Source organism: Corythoichthys intestinalis, chromosome 2, assembly GCF_030265065.1.
Source record: "Corythoichthys intestinalis isolate RoL2023-P3 chromosome 2, ASM3026506v1, whole genome shotgun sequence".
NCBI lineage: Eukaryota > Metazoa > Chordata > Actinopteri > Syngnathiformes > Syngnathidae > Corythoichthys > Corythoichthys intestinalis.
In genome coordinates, this window is record NC_080396.1 from 47,232,629 (window position 1) to 47,260,370 (window position 27,742).

At 39.4% G+C, this 27,742-nt stretch overlaps 1 protein-coding gene across 1 annotated transcript; it reads right to left on the minus strand.

Moving 5' to 3' along the window:
- Positions 1-273: 273 nt before the first annotated feature.
- On the minus strand, positions 274-27,578 carry LOC130906937 (interphotoreceptor matrix proteoglycan 2-like). Its single transcript, XM_057821683.1, has 20 exons — positions 27,333-27,578; positions 27,094-27,261; positions 26,057-26,223; positions 25,940-25,968; positions 24,098-24,153; positions 17,118-18,421; positions 16,890-17,042; positions 16,674-16,732; positions 16,562-16,582; positions 16,168-16,421; positions 15,983-16,044; positions 15,673-15,898; positions 14,173-15,557; positions 13,881-14,100; positions 6,672-6,882; positions 6,359-6,547; positions 4,151-4,346; positions 3,853-3,932; positions 3,616-3,668; positions 274-1,886 (listed from the first exon to the last, which is right to left on the minus strand). The coding sequence occupies exons 1-19, from the start codon at positions 27,409-27,411 to the stop codon at positions 3,635-3,637; spliced, it is 4,893 nt and encodes a 1,630-aa protein (XP_057677666.1). The 5' UTR covers positions 27,412-27,578; the 3' UTR covers positions 274-1,886; positions 3,616-3,634.
- Positions 27,579-27,742: the final 164 nt, after the last annotated feature.

Genomic DNA, 27,742 nt, shown 5'->3' on the forward strand with positions numbered 1-27,742 from the left:
ATCAATTTCATTTCAAATACGAAATGTCCGACTAAATAAGAACAGAATCAATAAACTTTGAATGTTCTAAAAGATTCTGACTAGCAATCACATGTGACGCAGACATTACAAAAAAAAAAAAAAAAAAACATAGCACATTATGCAATCTTGAGGATTGTGGGTCCCATAGCTTGAGCTTCTTTGCTAAACTACCATGAAATTATATGAACGTATAAAATAGACATCTTCGCAATGTTTCATCTTATTTGTAAGAGCGACAACAGGTTATCGCTTAAAAAAAAAAAAAAAAAAAAAAGCTAATGCATCGCCAGGCTACTCTTTATCTATGACTGATGTAAACATGCAGGTTACATGGTTGCACTTTGCAGGCAACTGACTGGACCGGAAAAGAGGAGCAAGAATACTGATCCAGGTTTAAAAGCTAATGCTGTTTGTTTCTAGGGCCCAGAGCTGCGTTACGTCCACAAGCTAACAGGGCAACCAAGGCACTGTGGCGGCGTCACGCTGGCCCAGAGAACAAACCCAGGAAAACAGAAGTAAAGGTTTCTGAAAAGAAGATAGTATCACCACAATTTCTTGTGGATTGTGAGCAGCGTCAGAAAAATCTTTGAAAATGAAAGCAAAATGTTCCATGATAGCAAAACGAACAAGCAAAAAACAAAGAAAAAATACATACGGCTCTTGCAAAAACAAGTGGTAAGCTGATTTACTAACTGGGTGAAACAAGGATATCCTCTACCAAAATTGCCATGCAGTTCATTTTGCGTGATTCTGGTAGGAGAAGATGCAATAGAGCTATTAAGAACGCACAATTTGATTCGCCAAACATGAAAAGGATTTTCGCTGGTGGATTTTCCGTCTTCAGGTACGACATTTGGAAGGCAGGTGCAAACGGCACCGCTGTGCGTAAACACGCTGGAGTGGTGCAGGCAAAATGAGAGGCGAAGGGCAGAACGGATCTTTTCCGCTCGTGTAAACACTTCTGATATGCCATAGACAAAAATTATCACAATGAATGGTCAATTCAGCAATACAACTTTGGATGATTTCCATGATTTAAGTGCTGACTTGGAGCCTGTCAAAAGCAGTCATGCCAGCAATCACAAAACTCAGTTTACCCTGCATTTCCTTGGTTGTGGGCTATTCCAGTGCTCTGCGACAATTGATGTTTGCCTCTCGCAGAGTTTTTGTTTTTTTTGGGTGTACTTTCTTAACGCAATGGTACCCAAAATCATAGAATACCGTGCGTCCAATTGCTTTGGACATAGGTTGAGTTGAATCAAGGAAAATATATATTTTTATGTGCTTGCTGTCGTCCCCCAAATTGTCAGTATACATTAATTTCTGTGACTAAGTCGACTGTGTGTCTTTTACTAACTCTTTTTCCAACGTGAACACCAAGATACATAAAGTGCAAAATCCTTTTTTTGGATACAACAGTCCCCACCGGTCATAAACCTGTTGCTAACAGCATGACCAATCTGTTACAGTGATTGAACACACAATTTAGCGCCTGCAATTTCTCATCTTTAAGTGTATCAAGTCCTTGAAGTGAAATGTGAAGCAATGGGAGAAAAAGCAACACCAGTTTAAAGAGAAAACACGGATAACAGCACTCCAGCAGACAATGATCGCCAAAAGATCCGAGACAATTATGAAAAGGGTCAATGGTAAAAAGGTGTCTTGAAAAAAAAAAAAAACTTATCACTTTCCTGTCAGAAGATGTGACCGACCAAGTCACTACTTTCACAGTCGCAGGCAAAGGCAGCTCTCTGTGGAGAAAGATGCTAGTCAACCTAATGTTCAGTCTACTTCATAGAGAGGTTTGACATTCTAGAATGCAAAAATAAAGTGGTGACTGGTATAAAGGAGTATATGGGGCCACCCTGAAAAGAAAAAAAATCATATTAGGAAAACAGTGGTAGATTTATAAGAATAATTATTACTGGTGCACGATAATTATTGGTCCGATAATTATCGGTCCGATAATAGGAGTTATGACGTCATCCCGATAAATCCAGTAACATTATTAATACGACCGATAATATGTACTGTGCTGGCTTTACAGTTTACACACTAGTAGGGGAAAGCAGTTGACCATTTGCGGGGCATTGCTCCCACCTGCTGGTCAGAATAATTCGCTGTATCTATTTTTTGTTACAGTAGTTTGGTTCACATTCCAAGCTCAATCACATACACATTGTGTTGTCTAGCGGTAGCATTGACAATCGTGAATGCTTTCTGTTATGTTTCCGCCTCGGAAATATATGTAAGTATTTTATGTTTACTATAACATATGGATATGCAACATATGTTTACTTCTTTGGTGAAGGGTCATACTGTATGTGCAGAACTTAATAGGTTTTTGTGTTATAGAAGCCAGCCAATGCTTTAGTAGCTCAAACTAGTGTGCTATGCTATACATATAATAGTTGTGTATATAAGTGTATTGTGCAGTTTGTTGTATATTGAGTATTGAATATGTGTATTTTTCTGTTGTACTTTCACAATATTAAGACGAGTGTCTTCCCATAAAAGCAAGAAAGGACCAAGCCTTGTGATTTATGGAAGTGCATCAATTTTAAGCTTGCTGTCGGGCAGTGCAGAAGCGAAACGCACTGTTTTGTTCATGTCATTATGAAAAATCTGGTGAGATCAAAGGCAAATCTATGTTGAATCCACCACTAGTTTTTTTTTTTTTAAACCTCCTGGTGTTAAAGAACTCAGGTTATAGATTTTTAAAATTATATATTTATTATCGTTTATCGGTATAGGATTTGAGGAGCAGGAAGTTTTCGGTATCAGTTTCAAAAAATGGATATCGTGCACCCCTAAATTAATTATGTCAACTGATGAAGAAAATAAAAGTACTGTGAGCGGGAGGAGCAGAGGCTTGATTTATATTTGGATTAAGTAGGTAACGGAAACATCTTAGATCAATATATTTGTAAAATCATTAATGGGTGTTAATAAATAACGGAATCTTTAAATAATTACAAATATCAATGAAAAAAGAGAATTCATTATCTCATCAATAAAAAAATCAAAATTACAGTGCAAACTATTTTACATACATATTTAACTTTCTTCCTTCATCTCCTTAACAAGTGATCAGCGTCATCTATCAATTTTAAAAATCAAATGTGTGCAAAAATGTTCACCCATCCCTAAGTTTAAAAAAAAAAAAAAAAAAAAAAAAAGGATTTCGTCCAGCAAAGAGGAAATTCCAGTTTTCAGGAGCAAAGTTGGCAGTAGTAGCATAAGCAGTGTTCTGCATAAACGCGTTCAATGAACGATCTTTCATTAACATGTTCCTATTTAGGGCAAACGTGAATTGAAGGCATCATATATCTGTCTCATGAACGTTACTGTGAACGCGCTCATTCTAGTGGTTGTGAGCGGTGTTCATAATCTTGTTCATGAATTCAGAACTAGAGTCTTTCCAACAAAAGTGCAGATAAAACTGTGTTAATGTCATTGTATAGTCTACCATATAAAGGCTATTCATTCACAATGAAACATTTTTCTGATTATTTTTACTTGTGTTCCAGTGTGGCCCTCTTACAGCTCGGTACAAGTAACCCAAGAAGCACAGTAAACAGATGACGTAGGTACCTCTTAAGCTTGCAACTTGTTATGTGGTGGAGCTGCCCCGTCGTTCCAGGAATCTGCCCCACAAAAGAAAAAAAGTGCATTTAGCTTGTGTACCTTTAACAAAAGAGAAAAATGTCATCAAACAAGTGACTAGTATCGCATAAAAGTTCCAAAAATAAAATTGAAAAAATATTTTTAATGCCGATTTAAGTCAACTCTGGCATCACATTCACATTATTTTATAGTAGAATCACTCACACTTGTGTCTGACGCACAAAGTCCGCAAAATGTTGATCCCTGGCGCACAACTCGATAATCCTTAGACGCTCCTGGATCTCCTGCCGTAGGTCAACAGTCAGTGAAAAAAGTCAGCAGCGGAAATAGACAGTATCGTTTACTTTTGTGTTGTTCTTCAAAGACGCTTACGGAATGATTTATGTACAATTTGACTCGGAACTGCCATGTAAATCAAGCCTATACTGTTAAATTATAAAGTCATATAGAACATTTTGCTGTGGCACACAAACTACAAACAAGATGTTAAGATCCAACCCACGTCTTTGGTGAGCGCCATGTTCTGGTAGATGTGTCGGACCTCCTCGCTACTGAGCTCATTTGATGTGACAGTGGGGCTGCTGTACTGGGGTAGGTCGTCGTCATAGCGGCGGTAATACTGAGTTGTGACAGGGTCGCTCTCAAACATAGGATTAAATTTAGTGGCACGTTCCAGTGTTGGTACGCTTTCACTTTGTCTGCAACACAGAATATTAGTCAGTAGCATAAAATTTATAAATTCTAAACATTATAAATCACTTTGAATGGTGTCACAAAATACGTAGGATGTTGGGATGTTTTGGAGTAATTGCGGCTATAAAATTTTTTGACTTGACTTAAACCCTTTTTTCCCAACCTTTATTGTACTAGGACAGATTATGAAATATATTTGAAAATTAATACTCAAAACATGCACAGACAAAACAATTTACTGTTGACTCACCGAGTTATAGTAATAAACTCTTTCTTGGGGCTAGCCTAAACAGGGTTTCTGCTGGCATGAGTAAAAACCTGGAGTTCTAGCCAACCCCTCACACTATGAAATGACTAAGCGCTCTCGGTGGTTGTTTGGTTTAGTAGCAACTTCCTCATTCAAAATTTCGCCATTAATCTATGCTAACAAGTTACAACATCTACATCCTCCAAAATACAACTTCACTCAGGCATTTTATGTAATTTGGGTTTTGTGTAATAACACACGGTGGAAAGGCTTGCTGCTATCCAGTTTAGGAGTAAGAAAAATAATTGAGATCTGCCAGGAAGCCTCGGAGGCTAGTGGTGCATCATGTAAAACTGGTCATCACAAGGACTGCCATGTTCAGCTACAGTTCCGCCAAGGGCACGCACAATTTCAATGAAGGCAGCTTGTGCCAGAGTTCAGAGTTGAAAAAGCATGACTGCCAAATGTTTTTGATTATAATTTTAATACCTGTCTACATGTGTTGCTCCAGTGTTTGTGTACAAATACGTTGCTAGAAGAGTTATAACAGAATTTACCATTCGTAAATGGTAAATTAATTAATGGAAATTAATTATTGTGAAAACGGTCTGGGACAACAGTGTTTGCTGCTGCTGTTGTTTTTTCCCTATTTTATTAGCATTTTTAATTCTTCAGTAGCATTAAGCTAAGTGGATTTGTGGTTGTCTTAAATATTAACCTGTCATGCCTTAAGTTAAGTTGTGTTTAGTTTTTGCCCTAGTGTTTCTTGTCCCTGTGATTATCCATTTATTTCACCTGTTGTGGCCTGCCCTTGTCTATCCACCAATCCGCTGCCTCTTGTATCACCCACCGATGCTTCATTGTCTCGTTACCCCTTGTCTGTGCATTTAAGCGCCCAGTCTCTGTTAACTCCTTTTTGAGTCATTGTCGATGTCATGTCTATCCTGTCGAGTTCATATCTTTCCGTAGCCCTCGTGTTGATATTCCTGAGTTCCAAAGTAAGTTTTTAATTCCTGTTTTTTTGTCTGTTCCCCGCTGCTTTTGTTTGCACATTTTTTTCCCAGTCTTTAATTATTAAAGCATTTTTGAGTTCCCAAACACCCTGCCTTTTGTTTCCCTGCATATACTGTAGGTCCTCCTTGCAGCCACATCCCTGAAACAAACCACCTTCAACTGGGAGTGTCAACAGAAGCCTAATTTTTGGGAGTATTGGTCACCAGCTTCCAAGCTGGTGTTTGTTGTTTGTGAGTTAAATTCAGAGCCATCATAAAGTGGCTCCAATTTTTGTTTGTACATCAAAACTTTTTTTTTTTTTTCCCAAATGATGGATTGTATCTTAAATCTCATAAATCTCTAAGAACCAATGAAAAATGAAATGATATATTGACTCGTAAATTTAGATTGTGTGAAATCTGGGCCAGTTTAGTTAATCATAAAGCTCTGTATAAATGAAAATGACCATGGATACACAAGTAAATTCTTTTATCAGCAATCTAGTGCAGGGGAATAAATGTACATCATTGGGGAAAAAAGATGACCGAACATATATTATTTGCAGTAAATTGATAAGCACTTTAAACAAATGGCAAAATGATTCATTTCTACCAGCTATTACGGCTTTACACCATCTCTGTGTTATTGAAGTTTTTATGTAAGCCCTGCTCTTACGGACATGTTGTGAAATGATGTTATGATCCTTATTATTTGGATTCAGGGGTCCCAGTCATATGATTTGTTCTGCCACCGAATCACAGTGATTGCTGGACTAACCTCAAAGGATCCTCCATGTCCTCGGTGTCATACTGCTCACGTAGGGTCCTGGCCAAGAAGAAGATAATCCCAGCAGCCACAGCAAGGAAACCTGCAACAGAGGCGATGGCAATACCAACCACCAGTGGTTCGGAGACGTACTCCTCACAGTGTTCGCCGCGGTACCACCAGTTTTCTCCTACACGACACCTGCGGTTGTTAAACAATCGGTTTTTGAACCAACCATTTTAGTAAACACCACTTTTTATGTTCTCAATTTTTATGGTATATACACTATATATAATAAATACAAAAATAAAGGAATAAGTTTTACCTGCAGATGGCGCCCTTGCCAGCAATTATGTCACATTTGCCATCATTGAGGCAGAAGTCTTCCTGCACATCACAGATACTCTGACATGGCAGGCCGTCCACGCTCAGATACCCGGCGTCGCATACACACTCAGCCTCGCCAGACCACCGATTCACCATACACTGTGAGAAAGCGTTACATGCCTGGAACTTGCACGGATCCGCTTTGTCCCCTGGAAGAGATAATGAAATGAATCCAGTGACTTGGGCATGTACTCTTACTTGTAACTATCATAATCATATCAGGTGAAAGAAATTTCTTTAGGTGTTAATTATTGATACAATAAATAAACAACAAACAAAAATTTATTTGATTTTAGGGCAGCTCTCATCTCTATTGCCAAAATTAAATCTCGCTTCACACATAATTGTTTCCCCTCTTCAATAAACCTGCATATTGCTCGTCCCTAAAAAAAACAAACAAACACAACACTGGACTGTAATTTAATTTATATATAAAAAATATAGTTGTTTTAGCTCTGACAGATGTTTCTAACTAAAGTTTGGGTGCGGAATCTAGAACTGATATCATTTTTTTTCTCTATCAGCTCAAGTCCCATTACCCCCACGCCACAAGTTTACCTATTTACTATGTTGTTAGTACATGTGCACAATAGGCTATATCCTTTGTAAAAAATAAAATAAAATACTGGTAAGTAAACATTGCAGGCATATTTATTTTCATATTTAATTGAATGTTAATATTTTGTTACACTCACCGGCCACTTTATTAGGTACACCATGCTAGTAACGGGTTGGACCCCCTTTTGCCTTCAGAACTGCCTCAATTCTTCGTGGCATAGATTCAACAAGGTGCTGGAAGCATTCCTCAGAGAGTTTGGTCCATATTGACATGATGGCATCACACAGTTGGTGCAGATTTGTCAGCTGCACATCCATGATGCGAATCTCCCGTTCCACCACATCCCAAAGATGCTCTATTGGATTGAGATCTGGTGACTGTGGAGGCCATTTGAGTACAGTGAACTCATTGTCATGTTCAAGAAACCAGTCTGAGATGATTCCAGGTTTATGACATGGCACATTATCCTGCTGAAAGTAGCCATCAGAAGTTGGGTACATTGTGGTCATAAAGGGATGGACATGGTCAGCAACAATACTCAGGTAGGCTGTGGCATTCCAACGATGCTCAATTGGTACCAAGGGGCCCAAAGAGTGCCAAGAAAATATTCCCCACACCATTACACCACCACCACCAGCCTGAACCGTTGATACAAGGCAGGATGGATCCATGCTTTCATGTTGTTGAATTTTCACCCTACCATCCGAATGTCGCAGCAGAAATCGAGACTCATCAAACCAGGCAATGTTTTTCCAATCTTCTATTTTCCAATTTTGATGAGCTTGTGCAAATTGTAGCCTCAGTTTCCTGTTCTTAGCTGAAAGGAGTGGCACCCGGCGTGGTCTTCTGCTGCTGTAGCCCATCTGCCTCAAAGTTCGACGTACAGTGCGTTCAGAGATGCTTTTCTGCCAACCTTGGTTGTAATGGGTGGTTATTTGAGTCACTGTTGCCTTTCTATCAGCTCGAACCAGTCTGGCCATTCTCCTCTGACTCTGGCATCAACAAGGCATTTCCACCCACAGAACTGCCGCTCACTGGATATTTTTTCTTTTTCGGACCTTTCTCTGTAAACCCTAGAGATGGTTGTGCGTGAAAATCCCAGCAGATCAGCAGTTTCTGAAATACTCAGACCAGCCCTTCTGGCACCAACAACCATGCCAAGTTCAAAGTCACTCAAATCACCTTTTTTCCCCGTACTGATGCTCGGTTTGAACTGCAGGAGATTGTCTTAAACCATGTCTACATGCCTAAATGCACTGAGTTGCGGCCATGTGATTGGCTGATTAGAAATTAAGTGTTAACGAGCAGTTGGACAGTTGTACCTAATAAAGTGGCCGGTGAGTGTATATATATATATATACATATAAATATATTAAACAAGTACATATGTTAAGTACAGTGTTTTTTATTTAAATGTTTTTAAGAAAATGGGGATCCTATAGTAAAGAAAAATTGAAGTGATAGAGAAAAACTGAGATCAATTTTAAATTCCACACAAAAATTAGTGAACAACCGTACTACGGTGGCCGAGAGGTGTAAGGCGAAATGCAAAGTCCAAACACTTTGCAAATAGAAAAAGCACGAACCCCAATTGCAAACGCTTTGCAAAAGAAAAAAAGCACGAATGCAAACAGCCACAACACGATCCCCAATTCCTGAAGCGCGATCGCAAATGGGCAAAAGCACAGACCCCAATTGCCACAACACGACAGCAAATGGCTCTCAGCACGACCGCAAAAGGCTCGCAAGACAATTGCAAAGGTGATGACCCAGAAGTTAAAAATGATAAAGAAATAATAAAAAAAGACGACACTTTGTATATTGCTATATGTGCTGTGTGACCCTCTCTACGGGCCTCTGTAAAGTGCCCCCCCCCCACATCAGACGTAAATTTATACAAAATTGATGTTAATCGTTTGTGCTGCAATGGTTTTGTAGATACAGTATTATGCTTTTATTGAGATATTTATTACGAGTGGGGACATCACTCGTAGCTTTTTCTTAGTTTAGCTCCCGCAGCTAATGGAGCGTACCAACTCTCTCAATAACAGAGGGGTGTCTTAACAAGGCTAGCAGGAACGTAGCGCAAACAAATTCGGGTCCATTTTGGGATGTCATCACTCGAAATTAATATCTCAATCACCCTAATTTACTGCAAAATTGACCCGAGTTGGTACTTTTTATTAGCTGCGGGAGCTAAACTAAGAAAAAGCTACAAAGTGTCGTCTTTTTTATGTATTTATTATTTTTTTAACTTCTGGGTCATCGTCTTTGCAATTGTCTTGCGAGCCTTTTGCGGTCGTGCTGCGAGCCATTTGCTGCCGTGTTGTGGCAATTGGGGTTCGTGCTTTTGCCAATTTGTGATCGCGCTTTAGGAATTGGGGATCGTGTTGTGTCAGTTTGCATTCGTGCTTTTTATCTTTTGCAAAGGGTTTGCAATTGGGGTTCGTGCTTTTTCTATTTGGAAAGTGTTTGGACTTTCCATTTCGCCTGACACCTCTCGGCCACCGTAATAAACAACAGATGTGAGACTTCAAACAATAAAAAGTGTGTTGCCCAACTATAATCATTGGGCAGGCAACCAAAACAACAATGTCCATGGGCGCCCAAACTGGTTCTCAAGGGCCATTGTGTGTCCTGATTTTTGTTCCTACCAATCGAGCACAGACTGTTTAACCAATGAGGTTTCTGCTAAAACAAGCAGCACCAGACAACAGTCAACTGATTACACTTGTAAGACACCAGATTGGTGCAAAAAGTGTTGTCTAGTTTTGTTGGAAAGAAATCTAGCACCTACTGCGTCCTGATGTGGAATAGTTTGGGGACTCCTGACGTTAAAAGATTTGTGCTCGATTGGTAGGAACAAAAACCAGGACTCACAGCGACCCTTGAGGACTGGTTTGGACAACCCTGTCCTATAGACAAGTTTCTAAGGTACTTCCGCTTTACTTCTGCATTTCTGCTCGCGACTTCCGTTTTCAACATTCTCTAACCAAAACAACCACGGAGCTGGAATGGCATCACTCATCAAAATCCCTAAAAAAAGACAATGTGGAAATACCGCATCCATCTGCCATCATGATGACATGGCAGGACAACATGTTCATGAAGGCAGATGTGGAACCAAGCCCGTGCCACTACAAAAACTGGGTGTTTACGTAGCCATGTTGCCGCTGTGTTATGTACGCTATGTTCTTTCTATCCCTGCATTTTCATGTGTCCAGTTCTCCAAAAATACTAAAGCTAAAATATTGCACATGAAACGACTTTTTGTCGTTAATATTTTTACTACGATGATTTTAATTATGTTGATGTTGAATATGATTTACTACAACTACTGTACTGCTGTGGCTGCAACACATGCCATCTGCTGCTAACCTGTTGTTAATCAGTAAGTGTACTTAGATGGCTCAATTATGTTCAATTTGACTACATTTGTGTCACAGCTGAGACATCATTACCTTTGCTATAGTCATACAACGATAAAGAAATGGAAAAGAAACACTCATCTACAACAGGTCATACATAGGCTTTTTACCCTAAATGCATAAATGCAAGTGTTACAAGATTTGTTCGTTTGTTTACCGGTGAAAAACTGTTAGGCAAGGGAAGACAACTTGATGTTCCTCGCAACAACACTACTGCACGTTGATGGACATATATCGAGACTACGCTCATTCTACTTTGCTAATGGAAGGCTCAACTTATGGTCCACCTTCGTTAATATTTTTCTTATAAATCACAATATAAATATTTATTGACCTGTTTTGCACATGCACCAATCGTTTTAAATAAATAGAATCATGTTTTCCAAACGTGTTATTGCGATCAATATCTGCAATAAAAACGAATGACCTAATATTTGTGTTTATGTACATGTGTGATGAGCTCATGATATCAAAACTATTATCGAACTAGATGAAAAATACCTGATAGTATTTCCTTACAACAACAAAATCCGTGTCAGCCTTTCTGCATTCTGCAACTCTAATATTTGCCTTATTTTGGTCACTCAAGTGGCCAACGTATCAATCTACACCTCATGAAAACACAGGCTGCACAGATTGTTAGAATTTTGTTCACGAACGATCAATGAAGTGATACGAACAAACGCACAACACAGAAAGTCTCAGAGCCTCATCTACGTCATGCTGAATCCATTTCCGTGGGTTCCTCTGGTTTGATTTTGCAGTTTTAACTGTGTCTACACACTGCTTACTTCAACTGCACTTCATGTTGTTCTGTCTAAACTGGAATTCGGTCTCAGAAAATGTCAAAGATGGCGCCGCCCATGTTTCGCTCAGGAAACTTGTCTATAGCTTTGTTAAATGACAACAAAAAGTTAAATTAGCTAGCTGTACCATGTGAAAAGATACATTTTAATTCGGAGTTTGGATGTCAAAAGTTGGTCTGTTTTAGGTTGTCACTAGACATTTGCAATGAATCATACTTGTAGCTCACAACATTCAATACCGGGAATATCTTGTTTCTCCAAATGTGTTGTCAATGATACCAATTTAAAATCAGCGGTGGAGGTTAAAAAGTAAAAAGCCCATTTTGACAAAGTACTGAGTACAGCTTAAACTGACATTGTTTTTCCAAAGTAGAGAGTAAAGTGAAACAGTTGTCAACAAAATGAAATACTCAAGTCAGGTGTACATGCCAGAAATATACACCGGTACATAAGACCAGTAGCAAAGTGCTAGACAGAGGTCAAAAAGATGGCCAGTGACCAGGATGACTCTGGGCCATTCACGTTCCTCCCAGACAGATTAACGCCACCGTATTCATCCTCACTGCAGTGATTGCGTGTCAAGAGTCTTTGCACACAGTGACAAAAAGCCGACTAGTCTTCCTGATGTATGCCGCATTGGAGGTAACAGTAGTATTAAACACATGATTACGCTCATAGTGCATCTCAGTGTTGTTATCTAAAACAGTAGTTCATAGGGAGAATTGAACCTTACCAAAGCTGAAAAGCTCAGTTTGTAAGGATTGACTGGTTTGGAGCTGACCATGTGATAAGTAAGTAACCAAATGCAGTTGTACTTTCATAAACAGAGAGGCTGTCAAATTTAATTTGAAGGATCATTAAAACAGTATAAAAGTTTACCAACATTAAACAATTTGTGTAATTTTCTACATGGAGTCAAAGTTATATTTCTTCTTGAATACTACTCAGGTTATAGAAATATGACTTTTCCATGTTTGTATACAAATGATAGTATCACTAGAGTGCTTGGCTAGGCCATCCATCAAACGTAAAATTAAATATCCGAGTAAAGCAATTATTTTCTGACGTTTCCTAAAAGTGTATGTGAGCAAGTCAATAATAATAAATTTCCCCACCCATGGCTTGCCTCCTATGTCAAAGATTCAGAGCCTTAAAACCCCTACAAGAAGTCGGCCACAGGACTATCATTAAGCAATAGTAAATAAAATCCAAAAGATAAGATGAGCTAAAGTGTTAGCGTACATTAGCGCTAGGCAACAGTTGCCACGTTTACATGGAGCCAAATATTCCAATTACAATTGGAATATTTGTTCAAACCGAATAAATGTGTTCCATATAAACACCTCATTCGGAATGAACAGGCCCAAACCGAATGGAATTTCATTCCGATTCACAGGGGTGGAATATTCTTTTTCCCTAACCGATTAGAAGTAAAATTATATCATAACAGGGAAGCGGAATGGTGTCTGGTTGCGTTCTTTCTGCACATGCTCTGTACTGACGTGGTGACGTCACTTTGTGACGTAAGTAACGTCACTTGCAACATGGCTTCCAAGCACAGCGCACCTAATTGGAGTCTGGCGGAAAGATTGTATTTAATTCAAACTTTAAAAGGATTTAATATAATTGCTCGCTTAGACGGGCGTAAAACGAGGAACAGTGAACTATTTAAAAAAGTTCACGAGAGGTTACACGAAGCCGGAATAGACCGGAGCGTTGACCAGATTAGAAACCGGTGGAAAACCGGCTACTACAAGGCAAAAGAGCAAAACAGCTGAAGCGGATACAACCCCACAAATACAACAAGTGGGTTAAAGTTAAAACAGCAGCACTCCGACGATCGATCTCCATGTTTTGCAACATGACGCTTTGTTTTGATTAATCTGCGCATGTCAGACGGCAGTTGTCAAACGTCCTTTCGGAATAAAGGCAGTCACATGTAAACGCTGGATCGGAATAGATGAAGTGACATGTAAACAGCTGATCTGAAATTTCCATTCGGAACGATTTGAATCGGTATGAATAAAAGTCAGCATGTAAACGTGGCTACTGTTATCATCGGAAAGGGTTAAATGAACAAGTCTTTCACATAAGCATTATTTGCAGCCTTTTAAATAAGAATGTGATCACTCTATATGTTAGTTAATAAAACAATAAAGCAATGACATAGAAATATACGTATAATGTGACGTAATGGACGCATTAGGGTTTTTGCCAAATTTTTGCTTTAATTCAAGCCCAACCATCAGCATCCAACGGTCATCAGTTGCTATCAGAAGCAATGTCACTTCTTTAGCTAAGAAAGAAAAGTTGTGGGCATGTTCAAACAAGTTAGCAAGATGTCATTATCTTACCTGATTCAACATCCAGAGAGTACTTATCAATGGCAAGGTTCATGGTTTGGTAGGCAGTGTTAGCAAAGTCCTCAAGGATAAGGAAGACAACGTTGGCAACTCCTTTGGAAACTGGTCTTCCAAATCTCATACGGCTATTGACCACAATACTGCCATTTCTGAAGTTGAGGATCTCTAAGTTCTGAAAGTTGTTTAGGTTGGACTGCAAGTATGGAACTAGCTGAAATACACAGTAAACACCAAGTCACATATAAAATGTAATTCTCACGTTTTAGTCTGACACAATTCTTACCAGTTGTAGAAACCGTTGCTCCAGTGCTTTGTATTCAGGGGAGCTCTTGTTGAAAAGGTCCATGGAGAACGCCATGTTGGTAACCCGAAGTCTGAAGAACACCGTCAGGGCTTGAATAGGTCTAGTCGGCATTGCAATCGCATCCAGCTCTGAACCCTGTGCCCCACTTGAATAGCCACTGCTGTCACTTTCCGTTACCATGCTGCTATGCTGAAACACGTCAAGGCTCACATTAATGCCTGTCACATCAGAGACATTGCGCTTGACTGCCATGATTTCACTTGCTTCTGTACTGTTAGTGAGTTCTGGAAGCATAACTGTTGCTGCTTTAAAGACTTCCAAATTTGTTCCTAAAACGTCATCCGCTGAAGGACTTTTTTTCCCGCTGACTTCTGAAGACACGGTGCTGAATATATCATGTTCTTCATGGTTGGAGTGCTCAGGATTAAGTGAGTCCTCGTCTTCAGGTGCCGAGTCTGACACTCGAGTGAATGGTGAATCTTTCTCTGGTGAAAGGGCAATAGGGTTAGTGTCTGAACTAACAGGAGAAGAAGTGATAACAGGAGTAGTGGCAGCAGTTGTTGTGACAACTAGGATTTGGTCAATTGCTAGATCTTCTTCAAAGTTGGGAACGACTGGCGTTTTTGGTTGAGAGAACGGAATCAATTGCTCCTCCAACACTTCAACCTCATCATGGTGAGTATCTGGAGGTGGCAAATTGGGAACTTCTGTGAAAGGTAGCTCCTGTGTGGTCTTGTCAGGCTCCTGAGTAGTAATGATTCCTTTGTTTCTTGACTCTTGACTTGCAGCTTCAATGTTTTCATGCAAAATTGAAGCTTTTGTGACTTCTCTCGTCTCCTCCGCATCTGGTGCAAAACCTAGGTTGTGTTGATTGCGGTGGTCCTGTGTCATATAAGACTCCTCATAGAGGCCAGATGCCTCCACTGTCTGCACCGACAACTCGACTGTCAAGGTGCCTTTGGGTGAAAATACCGGTGGATCAGTGGTAAAGAACCGAGGGTTTGTGCTGATGTGTGGTGTAAATAAAACCTGGTCCAAGAACGGATTCTCTGTGTCTCCAATTGGCTTAGAGTCCTCTAATGTAGAATGTGTGCGTAAAGGTGTAGAGGAGGTGGAACTTAAACCAGTGTTGTCATCCTCTTTGGTGGTTATTGATTGACCAAGAACTTCCCCTACTTCCTGGATTCCATCATCCTCATCTGTCGCTTCCAGATCTGGTGGCGGCAGGACATCCAGGTGGCTTTCACCATACAAGTCATCTTCCAGTTCCCAAGCCTGAAGAACTCCATCCTGCCCGTCTCCTGAGAAACCAGAGCCAGATCCATAATCCATAATGACCTCGAGGCCGTTCTTAGTTTTCTGAGCTGTCAGTGACAGAAACAAAAAAAGTGTATATAAATCTGGTGTCACAATGTATACAGTGGAAGTAGTTGGAATAAAAATCATCAAAGAAGATTTTCATCAGATCCATTAACTCACAGTTTCCAGTGCTTGGCAGCAGGCTTGGATTCCTCTCGGGTATTGTTGGAAATGTTGTACTCTCATCAACCATGAAAACGTCATTTTCGCTCACCGCTTCATTCCTTGTGTCTTTCCTCAAGTCAAATGAGTCTAAAAGGAAGTCATCCTTCTTCAGAAAAGTATCCCTGTTCTCCATCTCCTGACTCGGTGCGTCGGGTGGTCGCTCTGCAGCAAGGACGTTATCCTGTTCAAGGTGATTATCACGAATTAATCACCAGGAAGGAAGATGGATTCATGCACATGTTTTGTGCATCTGGCTTTAACTCACCATGTTGTCATAAAACTCAGCTGGCCGACTAGTTGGGTTCCCGGGAGCTAACAAATTCTCATCTGTAGGACACATATGACAAATTTCAGTTTTTTGTGAGTCTGATCAATGCGATTGGCAACTATTCTATTTTTGATCAAAAAAAGTGACAAAAGAGAATGGTATTGTGTTATTCATCCAGTCACCGTTCTCCAGCAACAGCAGCTCAGAGTTTGCCTCCATGCTGCTGTTGGTAAGGAAGTTGTCTTTATGAAGAGCTTCTGTGATATAGTTGCGGAAGTCGGTGATGGTGTAAACAACTGTTGGCTCTTCGGCAGCGGCAGGGTAGCTCTTTTCCACCAGATTGTTCTGCAGCGTGATGAAATCCATCGTAGCATTGGAGATGCCATCACTGTCCACCGCCAAAGTAATGGCATAGTGGACATGAACCACCAGACCCCTAAAAGGTAAGAAATTAAATGGCAAATGTATTGATGCCTACTTCACTACCACTATTTATTACATTATTTATTACTATTTATCTATCTATACTAGCTTTCATCTAGCAAGTGTAGATGTCTAAACTCCGAAAAGACTTACCTTTCCAGGTCCTTTTGAGGCCTGACAACAGGGAAAAAACCACAGGAAAATTTTGAATAAAAAACTTTTACAGAAGTCTGTTGACAATGATTTCATCATAACAACTTTGTACCTGAATTCAATGACAAAGACATTCTTGAAGCCTGGCAGTTTCTCAAAGGCTTCTCTAACCTGAATATAATTCACAGGAAGCAAGGATTGTTATATTGCTAATTTATGAAAAACCTTTGACGAAAAACAATGGTAATCCATTGAACAATAGCACAGAGACTGTCAATACTTGACAAAAAACCAACTCATAGTTCATCTTGGTTTTACATGAGCCTACCCTGCGGGTGAAGCGCCGAACTAGTTGCTGGTAGTGGACGCTACTTGGATCTCTCAAGGCACCATTGTAGGATTCCTCTCTCAAGGTAATGCTTAGTTCCACCATCTGGTCCTTCAGAGGCCGTAGGAAGGTGTCATCGATTTCATTATGAAGCTGAAAATGTGAGAACATGTAAAAGAGGTTAGTGTAATTAAATGTAATTTGGGATCTGAGCTCAGAATGACTCACTGAGTTCTCCTGGTCTTCAAAGGGGAAACTCAGTAAGTTGCTATCGGCCTTCAGGGGTGGCTCTGTGGTATCTGGGAAGTTGCCATTGTTGTATTCCACAATGTACGTTGTGGTGGCTTGCACAATGTTCCCTGGTGTGGCCTCATCTGTCGTACTGGTAACAACAGTGGATTTAACAACTGTTTCATGGAATGGGGCATCAGTATGCATTCCTTCTCCCATCACTGCATCGGGAAAGATAGACTGGTTTTCATCAGCGATAACCTCTGCGGGAGGTGTCTGGACATTTTCTTTGGGGTCATCATCCTCAGAAGAGATGTCTGGTCCAGGCTCTTCACCTAGAAGCTCTTCCCCAACTTCAGAAAAAACTCCTGTTTCACCTGCGCTATCAGCTTCAGATGGAGAACTCTGCATTGGCATTTCTGATGGCTGTCCTTCCTCTAATTCTTCCTGAAACTCCACCTTCACTGTTGAGTCCTCTGAATTAGTCCCTGGAAATATTTTTTCCCAACTTTCCAGAGAAATAACTGGACTTGCATCTTCAATCGACTCAGGATGTGACTTTTCAGTGTTCTTTTGAATGGCCTTTATTGCAATTTCAGGTTCAGATTCTTCTGATGTGGCTCCTGCTGTGAGGCCTGTTATGTCATCTGTTCCCTCCAAAGAATCACCCTCAATTTCAGTTCCCATAGATTTTACTCCCGAAAGGTCTGTTTCCTCCCTGAGCTTCAAATCAATTGAAAGTTGCGCTTCTTCCACATTTTCTCGGCTAATCTCTACCTCTGTAGGTTCAATGGGTGCTTCAGTTGGACTGTAATCTCGTTCTTCTATACCTTCAACAGGTCCTTCCTCTTGTACCTCATCAACTAATTTGACAAACTCCTGAGTAGCCAACGATGGCTCTTCCTTGCTTGTTGTACTATCCACAACTTCAGTTAGATATTTCATGGAATGTATTTCTTTTTCCAAATGTGTTTCTTCACTCACGTCTGGTTGAAATGTATCAGAAAAATATTCCTCTGTTAAAGCAGTGACCCCTGCACTACTATCCTCTTGTGGAACCTGGGTAGTCGGCTTAGAGATAAGCTTTACAATAGAATCAAGAGGAACCTTAGTGGTCTTGTCAGAGTGACCTGCGACGTTGGAGCCACAGCCTACCGCTTCGCCTGGCACAGCAGCGACAACAGAGTCATAGGTCAACTCCACAGGAGTCTCTGTTAATTCTCCCTCAAGGACGTCTTCATGTGTAGAGGGCGAGGGTGTCCAACCCGGGGCTTCTTGATTATGGGGAGGTGTTTCTTTAACTGCAATATTCCAAGAGTAAAACATAAAATACACATATTTTAAAACTGATTAATCAAATAGAACACGCATGATGAGGACAAACCTGGCTTTTCATGCAATCATGACATGATAAAACCATGCTAAGTTTGCATTTGGAGATGTACTGAGCACCTACATATACTTCACTGCCCCTAGACCCCTTTTATCAAGCCCATATTTCACAGGTCATCAAAGGCCCTGTGGTTGTGATGACCCTGATACTCGTCCAGCAATACGCTCTGGAACAACTCAGCTGGCGGTCCACCATTGACCGGACTGCAGCTTGTAAATAGGCTTAATGAGCTATTCTGGACACAGAGTGCATGTGTTCTGGCACCCACTGCTTGCTTCTGCTTGTGGGGTGTATGCAAGTGGACTGACGACAGCTGCTCACAACTGATTTCAAACATGCGTGCACATATTTATGCCACACTCTGCCCAAATATCATTATATGTTGTCATTCACTTTGACATCTAAAGGTCACCAGTGACCTCGGATGACCACCAGTTACCATAGTTTAACAATAGGAATTAATACAAAATTGATCACTTTCTTTGATATTTGCCAGTCAAAAAATGGTATATCTCCATGTATTGAATAAATTTAAAATTTCGCAATTTCCCAAAAGTTTCACTGCAATTAGGATGGTAACTAGCAATGCCAATGCCAGTGTCACCATCGATCCTCCTTTCTTAATGATTTCCCAATGTAACCATCAAAAGACATACATCTTTTTCTAAAACCTCAGCCTGCACACCGAGCGGCAACTTAGAGAAGATTTTTAAGATGTACCCGTCCTCTTACACCTACGCTAAGTTCAGACCGCAGTTCTCAAAGTACAAATCCGATTCTTTCGTCTTTTTGTGTCTCGAGTGTGGTATTAACTTGACGGTCTGAACGGGACAAGTCGCATAGAAGTGAACCATTTCAAATCAAATCTAGGTTACTTTCGTATGTGATTAAAATGATGAACCGCGAACGACATTTTACGAAGTTGCACACTGTGTATGAATGCGGACAAAGGCGTAGGTTTGGTCTCATCATTGGTAGGGATGCTATAACAGCAAAACCTCTATGTACACTTTTTGCTGGGGACAGGACATTAATAAGACCAAACTAGGTGATTAGGCGGACGGTGATAAGGGCTACATTTTCCACAGATATGGTGATGTGTTTCCTACGTAACAATGAAAAAAATAAAAATATTTTTTTAATGGGAGGAAGTCGTTTTTTAAAATAGGGGAATTCCCCTTGCGGCATATAAAAGAAATTTACAGTGGTTGTTTTTTGATTGCTTTTTTTAGGGGGCGGGGTTTGCGGGGGAAAAATACTCCTTAACCTATACATGGAACTACATGTTAGCCTACATTGTCCTTCACCACAAGAGTAATACGTTGCTTCAATTGTTTGTCTGTTTCATCTTCTTTTCCCTTATTTTCATCTCTAAAGTGCATCAGTGGGTTAACCAATTATGGGGAAAAAAATTCAATCGGGATTAAACTTTTTATCTCCATTATGATTAATGTATGATGAATTGAAAATAATGTCTGCATAGGCTGCAAATAAAACTATTTTTAAAGAAATAATGTAAAAAATAAATGATTACATTTTAATTAATGAATGAATGCACTAATAGGTATATGGTTTCAAAAGTGTGAAGTTACAACATACGCTATCCTTCTTTCCTTCTACACCAGACTGTTTACAACAGGGGTCGGGAACCTATGGCTCTTTTTATGGCTGCATCTGGCTCGCAGACAAATCTGTAATTATTAAAAAAAAAACAAAAAAAGTTCCGCAATACTCCTTTGCGCATTGCACTGAAACGGCAACGGTCACTGGTCATATGCTGGTGTTGTGAAGTAATGAGCAGATGTGACTGTTGCGGCGTGTGTTAACCTTTTTTAATGCTCCGACAACCCTCCCGCACTTCGCACTAGATATCATCAAATAGCAACCTAGATGTGCTACGCTGGATCCAACGTTGTGTTGGATGGGGGGGATAAGGCGGGGGTCTAGTCATCAGCCAATCAAACATGCGTTTGGGGCTGGGGGGAATGGACCAGCAGATTCGACAAGAAAAAGGGGTAAATGTAAGTTTGAACATATTGAGAATAATTCACTTAATAATGGTAGGGTCAATTCTATCCATACAACATATGGAAAGACAAATTACCTATATTACTGAAGTCATTGTATAATGAAAAAAAGGTTGCTTAAAAGTTGGTGGTGACAATTTGAGCATCCAAAAAAGTTGGTAGTGTTTTGTCCCTATCATCTCTATGCAAACCTACGCCCTTGAATGCGAATTTGTTACCAAATGCAGAAATTGAGGGCATCATGGCAATTTTTATGCATGATTGCTCTGCATAAAGCTTGCACAAAGCTTCAGTTCTGATTGAACTGATAGCCTCTTAAAGTGTATTTTTGTTCCTCAAGCAGAATACGTGTAAATCCCAAGATGCCTTTCAGATAGTTGTCCCCAGAGTGTAACCCGAATTAGAGAAAAGGGCATTTACATATGGTGGTCTGGAACAAACTGCAAATTGACCTTAAATTGGAATGACTACTTAAGGGAATTTGAAACTGCTGTATTCTAAAACATTACAAAAACAGCTTCTTCGGATGGTGCAAATCTCTCTGATAACTACTACCAGCCTGTAACAAACGTGTTGACAAGAAGTTTTTTTTTTTTTTTTTTTTGTGCCTCTGGTAATTGTAATTGTCTTTGGCTGCCTTGCTTGACCATACACTCTTATAAAAGAGCTTTTAATCTCAGTGACGCTTATCTGGTTGAATAAAGGATTTAATTGATTGATTGAAATGGTCAGTTATGCAGTTACATATACTTCCAAAAGCTTCTGATGCCTCACACTTTTGGGGTAAATGGATTTCTTACAGGTGAGATATTTTCCCATAGAACCCAGTTTAAGATAAGTTAAACATAAAGAGTTATGTGTATCTCTATCATATCTTGATGCCTCAGGAATTTTACTTTTTTAAATCTTCAAACAGGTTATTCATTAACTGATTGCTAGAGAAGAACTTAACATTGTTAATATTTTATTTTATTTTGTATTCATATTAAGTAAAAAATGCTGCGCACATGCAGGAATGTCAGATTTACCGTATGTATACGTCACAATCATATCAGAGCTTTTAATAAGCCCAAAGCTAAGGTAAGATGAAGTAATTGGTTTAGTATATCTGTTTTATCGGTGCACAGGTCCCCTCATGTAATATAGGGAGCTGTAATAATACCATATTTTGATTTATAATATAATAATAATATGACCACAATTCGCAGACCCCCAGGGAATACTAAATGTTCAAAGTTCACATTCACTGTTACAATTTACTACATAATTGTAAAAATAGACCAGGAAACAGTAGTTTCACCTCAAAAGGCTTCTCTCATCTTACTGTTTTTGTCCGGATCTCTTCCACTATTCATGAGTGGCCTAGGATATTTCTCTTGACTCAGGTTTGTCCTTGCTTAACCCTAAGATAAGCTGTCATAGGCCCAGACAGCCAAGCCCATCACTTCTCCTCGATCAGCAGCTGTTCATAATTATATGCTTAAATGTATGTCTCTAACACCTCTCCTTCACTCTCTTCTTTAATACTAAGCTAACAAAATCAAAGTTACAACTTTTACAACTTCACTATTCTGTCATCTCTTTCTATAACTCTTTATAACTAAGGACATCACTTTTACTGCCCCCCATCCCAAATATTTTAAAACACTTTCAGATCTTATAAATGTTTTCCCTTTTTTTTTTTTTTTTTTTTTTTTGTGCCTCGATCAGCTTAGTGCATGTTTAAAGGAGGCTCACATAGTTTTTGTCGTAGTTTTATTTTAATCAAATTTGTGACGATTGTGCTTTTATATCTACTCTATATGTAAAGTTCCCCCATAAATTACAGCTCTTGCAGCACTCTGCATTCACCATGTCACTCCTAGCTTTCAATCCAATGTAAAATGTTCTTCCCTTCTCTGCACTGTTACCTCCACCCATCCGTCCATCTGACTTTTGCAATATTGTACGATATTTTGATATGGACTATACTCTCAAAATAAATAATAATAATCATATATAAATTAAAAAGTTCAGAATAGCTGACTCAAATGAAGCCATCTATCCATCCATTCTGTATGGCTTATCCTGTTCAGGGTTACGGGTGAGCTGGAGCCTATCCCAGCTTACTTTAGCCAAGGGCTGGAGAACAGTCTGGACTGGTTGCCAGTGAATCCCAGGGTATGTAAGGGACACACAAACCTTCACAATCGAGAGTCTTCAACTCACTTTATGTGGAATGTGAGTTGAGGCAAGAGTGCCTGGGAAAACCCCACACAAGCACAGGGAAAAAATGCAAACTCCAGACAAACTCACCTTAAAGCCCTTCCATTGGGCCAAATATTTTTACTGCATTTCTCTTTGCTTAATATCCTATGATTAGTAATTTTGCATGCTGCATGTTTTTAAAATTTTTTTTTTTTATTGAGGGGGGGGGACTTTAATAATATCCTTCAAGCAGTATCTTTAAGTGCCCAGAAAGGCTTTCATAACTGAATGTTTATCATCATTACAAATGTGACAATAAGCTTAGTAATACTACTAATAACAATAATACGTTTATTCAATACGGCCATACAAAGAATCCCCCCCCTTTTCCTTTCCCTATTATTACCAATACTACATAAGTACCGTAATTTTTAGACTATAAGCCGCTACTTTTTTCCTTCATTTTGAATCCTGCGTCTTATAGTTCAGTGTGCCTTATTTGTTGATTCTTTGGGGTTAATAGGTAACACTTTATTTGACAACGGCATCATAAGACTGTCAAAAGACCGACATAATTATGACATGGCACTATCATTGGTATTACTGAATGCTTATGACAGATGTCATTAAGTGTCATCCGGCAAATTATGTCACTAACTCCATTTATGTCCAGCTCCGATCTTTTACATCTATTCAAAAGTGAGATAATTTTCCAGATAACACTAAATGACATCTGTCATAAGCATTTATTAATGCTCATGACAGTGTCATAATTATCATTGTCTAATGACAGTCTTATGGCGCCACTGTCAATTAAAGTGTTACCAAATACCACAACTGGCAATTATCGAAACAACTGAAACAGCAGCTGAAGAAATAATTAGCACAGAACATGAATTTTGATTATTATTTACATCTGTAACGCTGCAATGCATGCTAGGAAGCATGATGGGCAACAACAGTGTTGACAGCAGGTGGCGGCAGGGATTGACCGTCTCCCCCAAGGGAGCAGTGATGGCCAAATGAAGCTTCTTGAAGCAATGAATGCTTCATCGTAGTTCATTTGGTATTAAGATACCGCTGTCAAATAAAGTGTTACCGGTAATATCTTTTGGTGTAAATATTATGAGTACAGTAAGGACAGTGTGGCTTATAGTCCGGTGCGGCTTAGCTATGAACAAATGCTGTTTTCATGTCAAATTTGGTGGGTGGCGGCTATAATCAGGCGCCCCTTCTAGTGCGAAAATTACGACAGTAATAATTACAATAATTACTATTATTATGATATTTAGGTCTCATATGGAAGGATGTGCTGATTTTAATAATGCCTTTTTTAAATGTGATGTTTCAAGCGGTAGCTGACTCTTTACCTGGCTGGCTGTTGATCAAAAGTCCTCCAACTGGAATCCCTGGCAAATTCTGTGAACTGCAGGACACAAACACAAAATAAGATAGGAGAACACCAACATTATAAAATAAGATAATAAACCCGACCACAGAAATTAACACGGCTAATGAAATCATTTTATTATTTTAAGTATACTTTTATCTTGCTTCCCAGCTACTGCCTTGTAGTTTTGTTTCAATTCTATTATCACCAGATAATTAAAAAAAAATAAAAAATAAAAAATTTAAATTTGAGACCATGAAAAGGTGCAGCCTGCCATTTTTTATTAATTGATGCATGGAGGCCTACCTGCACAGAGGTGGGCCTGAGTTGATGGGAACACTGCAGAACGTGAGGAAACACAACACACTTTTTGTCAACAAAACATCAAAGTTTGTGACGTGTGAAGCTTAGAAATTTTAGGGTGCGCACCACATATTACTCTTTCAGTGCCAAGAATGAGAAAACTATGAGTTTCAACAAACAAATTCTCATAATTAACTCATTGGCTGACACTAATGGTGATATACTGGGAATGCTGGCAGCCGATGAACTAAACATGAAGCACATTGTAATTATTGTTTGTTTAAAAAAAAAAAATAATAATAATAATGACATCTTCAGCTACCATGATTTTCAAATAAATATTATTGGTGAGTATCCTGCTTGCAACTGTATTATGTTTTTCACCTCCCCAAACAGAATTTTAATGAAATACACATCACATTGACATTTTGAAAATAATCCTACTTATCAGACAGTTTACTGTAGTGTCTAATACATTTTGGAATAATAATTCAACATATATGAAACGAAACTAATGAAACTCTCATAATGTCGTCACATTTTGTTTGCCATACTCACGAATTGATAGTGTGAAAGCAAAAACACATTAGCTCACCGACAATTTATAGCAAATCTAAAATGTAAAGTGGAGCGCTTTGCAAAAACCCTGTTGATCCAAGAGAATGGAAAACAGCTTCCATCCATAGAATGTTCAAAGTCCACTCCCAAATGAATAAGTGAGGACACTTTTTGGCAGTTATCTATTTCTTTCTCGATGTTATGAACAGGTGTCTCTCAATAAATTAGAATATCATTCAGAAGCATGTTTATTTTAGTAGTTGAATTCAAAAACTCATGTTATACTGAGTCATTAATCACATGATAAAAAGCCAACATACTCATTGGTCGACTTTGATAAATAGGCAAGATCAGACACTTTCTGACGTATGGCCCTAAAATAAACATGGTAACGTGCCTGAAATCTACATACTGCTCCATGGATTATGTCTTTCTTACAACATGAGCAGTTTGCTTTTATTCCATTATGTCATACTGTCTAATATTTGGATCGTTTTCTATGAGTGACACTGCCAACAGCGGCCAATTACGCATTCTAGGAATGCAATACAATATCTCATAAATACAGTACATGTATACCCATTAAATTTTTGTGAATATCTTCTACTAGGAAATGCAACTTTACTTTGTAAAAAAGTAGTCAGTGTTCTAAAATAATGGTAGCAAAACAAAATATTGACAATTTGGGCTATGTGTTGAGCTATTTTGAGGGAACCAGTAAAATGAATGTACACATCTTATATTTTAGCAAAGTATAATTTTATTTAAAAAATTTTTTTTTTAATTTATGACTGGTGTACTCACTTTTGTGAGACACTGTAAGCAGTCCAAATAATAGTACATAACACTTTGCCTACCTTGTCCATCTTAGAAATAAAAATATACTATATATATAATATTACTGCTATCCCCTAAAGGGCATCAAATTATGCGAATGGCTCAGCAATAATGTGACACTGACCTGCTCATAGGCGCTGCCATGCCAACTCTCTGAAAGAGGTATTAAAAGAAGCATTTTAAACTTGTCGTAGTAAGACAACTGAGACATAAAATTTTTCCAACCATAATGGATACTCACGCTCCTAATGAGGCTGAGGTGCGCCTCCGATTGACTGAAGAACGTGCCTATCTCTTTGATGTTAATGGAGCCATTCATGCAGCGGCCCACCCAGTCCCGGTACTGGTCACGCTCTGGCAGCTGGTCCCAGAATATCTTGAAGGCTTCCCAGACAGTCTCCTGGCACACTGGAACACAGCAAAAGCTCTATACCGTCATCACCAACACGGTACCCTTAAGGACCAGGTCATCCCTAAGGACATTGTGATTTCCTAGCAGTATTGCTGGGAGGCCTGACAGTGAATCAACACTGCCATCTCTCCAGTCAAAATGGATTCAACTCGTATCGCCGTCAATTGTAGTCAATAGGTTGATAATGACATGGTTACACAATAATTTATGGAAATCGGTTATTTCAGAAGTATCCAACTGGTGGCTGTTTGCATTAAACAGTACCCAAGAACTAGCTCTCAGTTTCAAAAATTGGTAAACTCTATCACCATTTAGCTAGGTTGGATTTGTCTTTTAGGTCATCAAAAAATCGGAGAATTACGAAATGGAGTCTCAACCCTTTATAGCACAAGTGTCTTTTTGGTGATTAAAAAAAATTAACCTTATAAAGACCTGGTGCTCACAAAGGTGGACATATTTTGGGTCATGTAAGCCAAAGTACAGTATTAACCTTTGGCATACATACCTGTACAGGTGTGGCTACATGATCCAAAATGCTACATCCACATACAGTATGTAGATGCCAGGAGGACTGGCTGTGAATGCTAATGTTTCAGTGCCATTGATCATTCGCTGCCAGCTTCTCCCAGTCAAAATGGATTGGACGTCTAGCACTGTCAATGGCAGCCAAATAGTTAAATGACTGCCCTAGCAAGGGTTAGGCATTTGGCTCTGTGTGACATCTGACCTCACTGCAACCGGCTGCTTTTAAGGATGCCAGATGTAGTTTTTAAGCTGGTAAGTGTGTCAAGACAAGAGCTTTATGCACATCAAGCACAAATCCAGGTATAAAATATAAATAAGTACATTAAAGCAAATTAACAAACCTCTAAGGTGAAAGTAGTTGAGATGGTTGGACACAGCTTGGTCTAATGTCTCCTGACTGCAAAGTTTCACTCCACTGGGAAACATGAGATTCCTTTTCCTGCGAGTCATAGCTCCGTGATGTTTTAACAGGAGCTGCATGTCTTCAGAAGAATCCTCAGGTCCATCACCTTAGGGTGGCAAGGAGAGATGAGTTGACCACAATAGGTGAGCGAGAGACATTCCACTGCATGAGACTGACCTGACTCCATGTCGACACAGCCAGATAGAAGCAGCAGCCCAAACATCCATAGCCACAACCCACGATGCTTTCCCGCCATATCAAACCCAAGGCCGCAGCACACGTCCTCAGCTCATGTGGAACGTCCCTCACACTTGTCCAGACGCCGTTTGGTGAAGAGCTACATGGACGAAGCTCGCCGGGTGGCTTCGTCTCAGGTGAGCAGATGGAAGCTTTAATCCTATTTGTTAAGCTGTTGGGGTGGATGAGTGTTAGCGGGCAGACGTTATTTACTTGACCCGGCTTCCTCAATTTATTTCTTGTGTCACACTACCCGGTAGTCAAATGACGCTGGAACTCATTTGGTCTTTTTTTTGTTTGTTTTTTTTTTGGTTTTTTGTTCCTTGTTGCATTTACTATGAATTAACTAA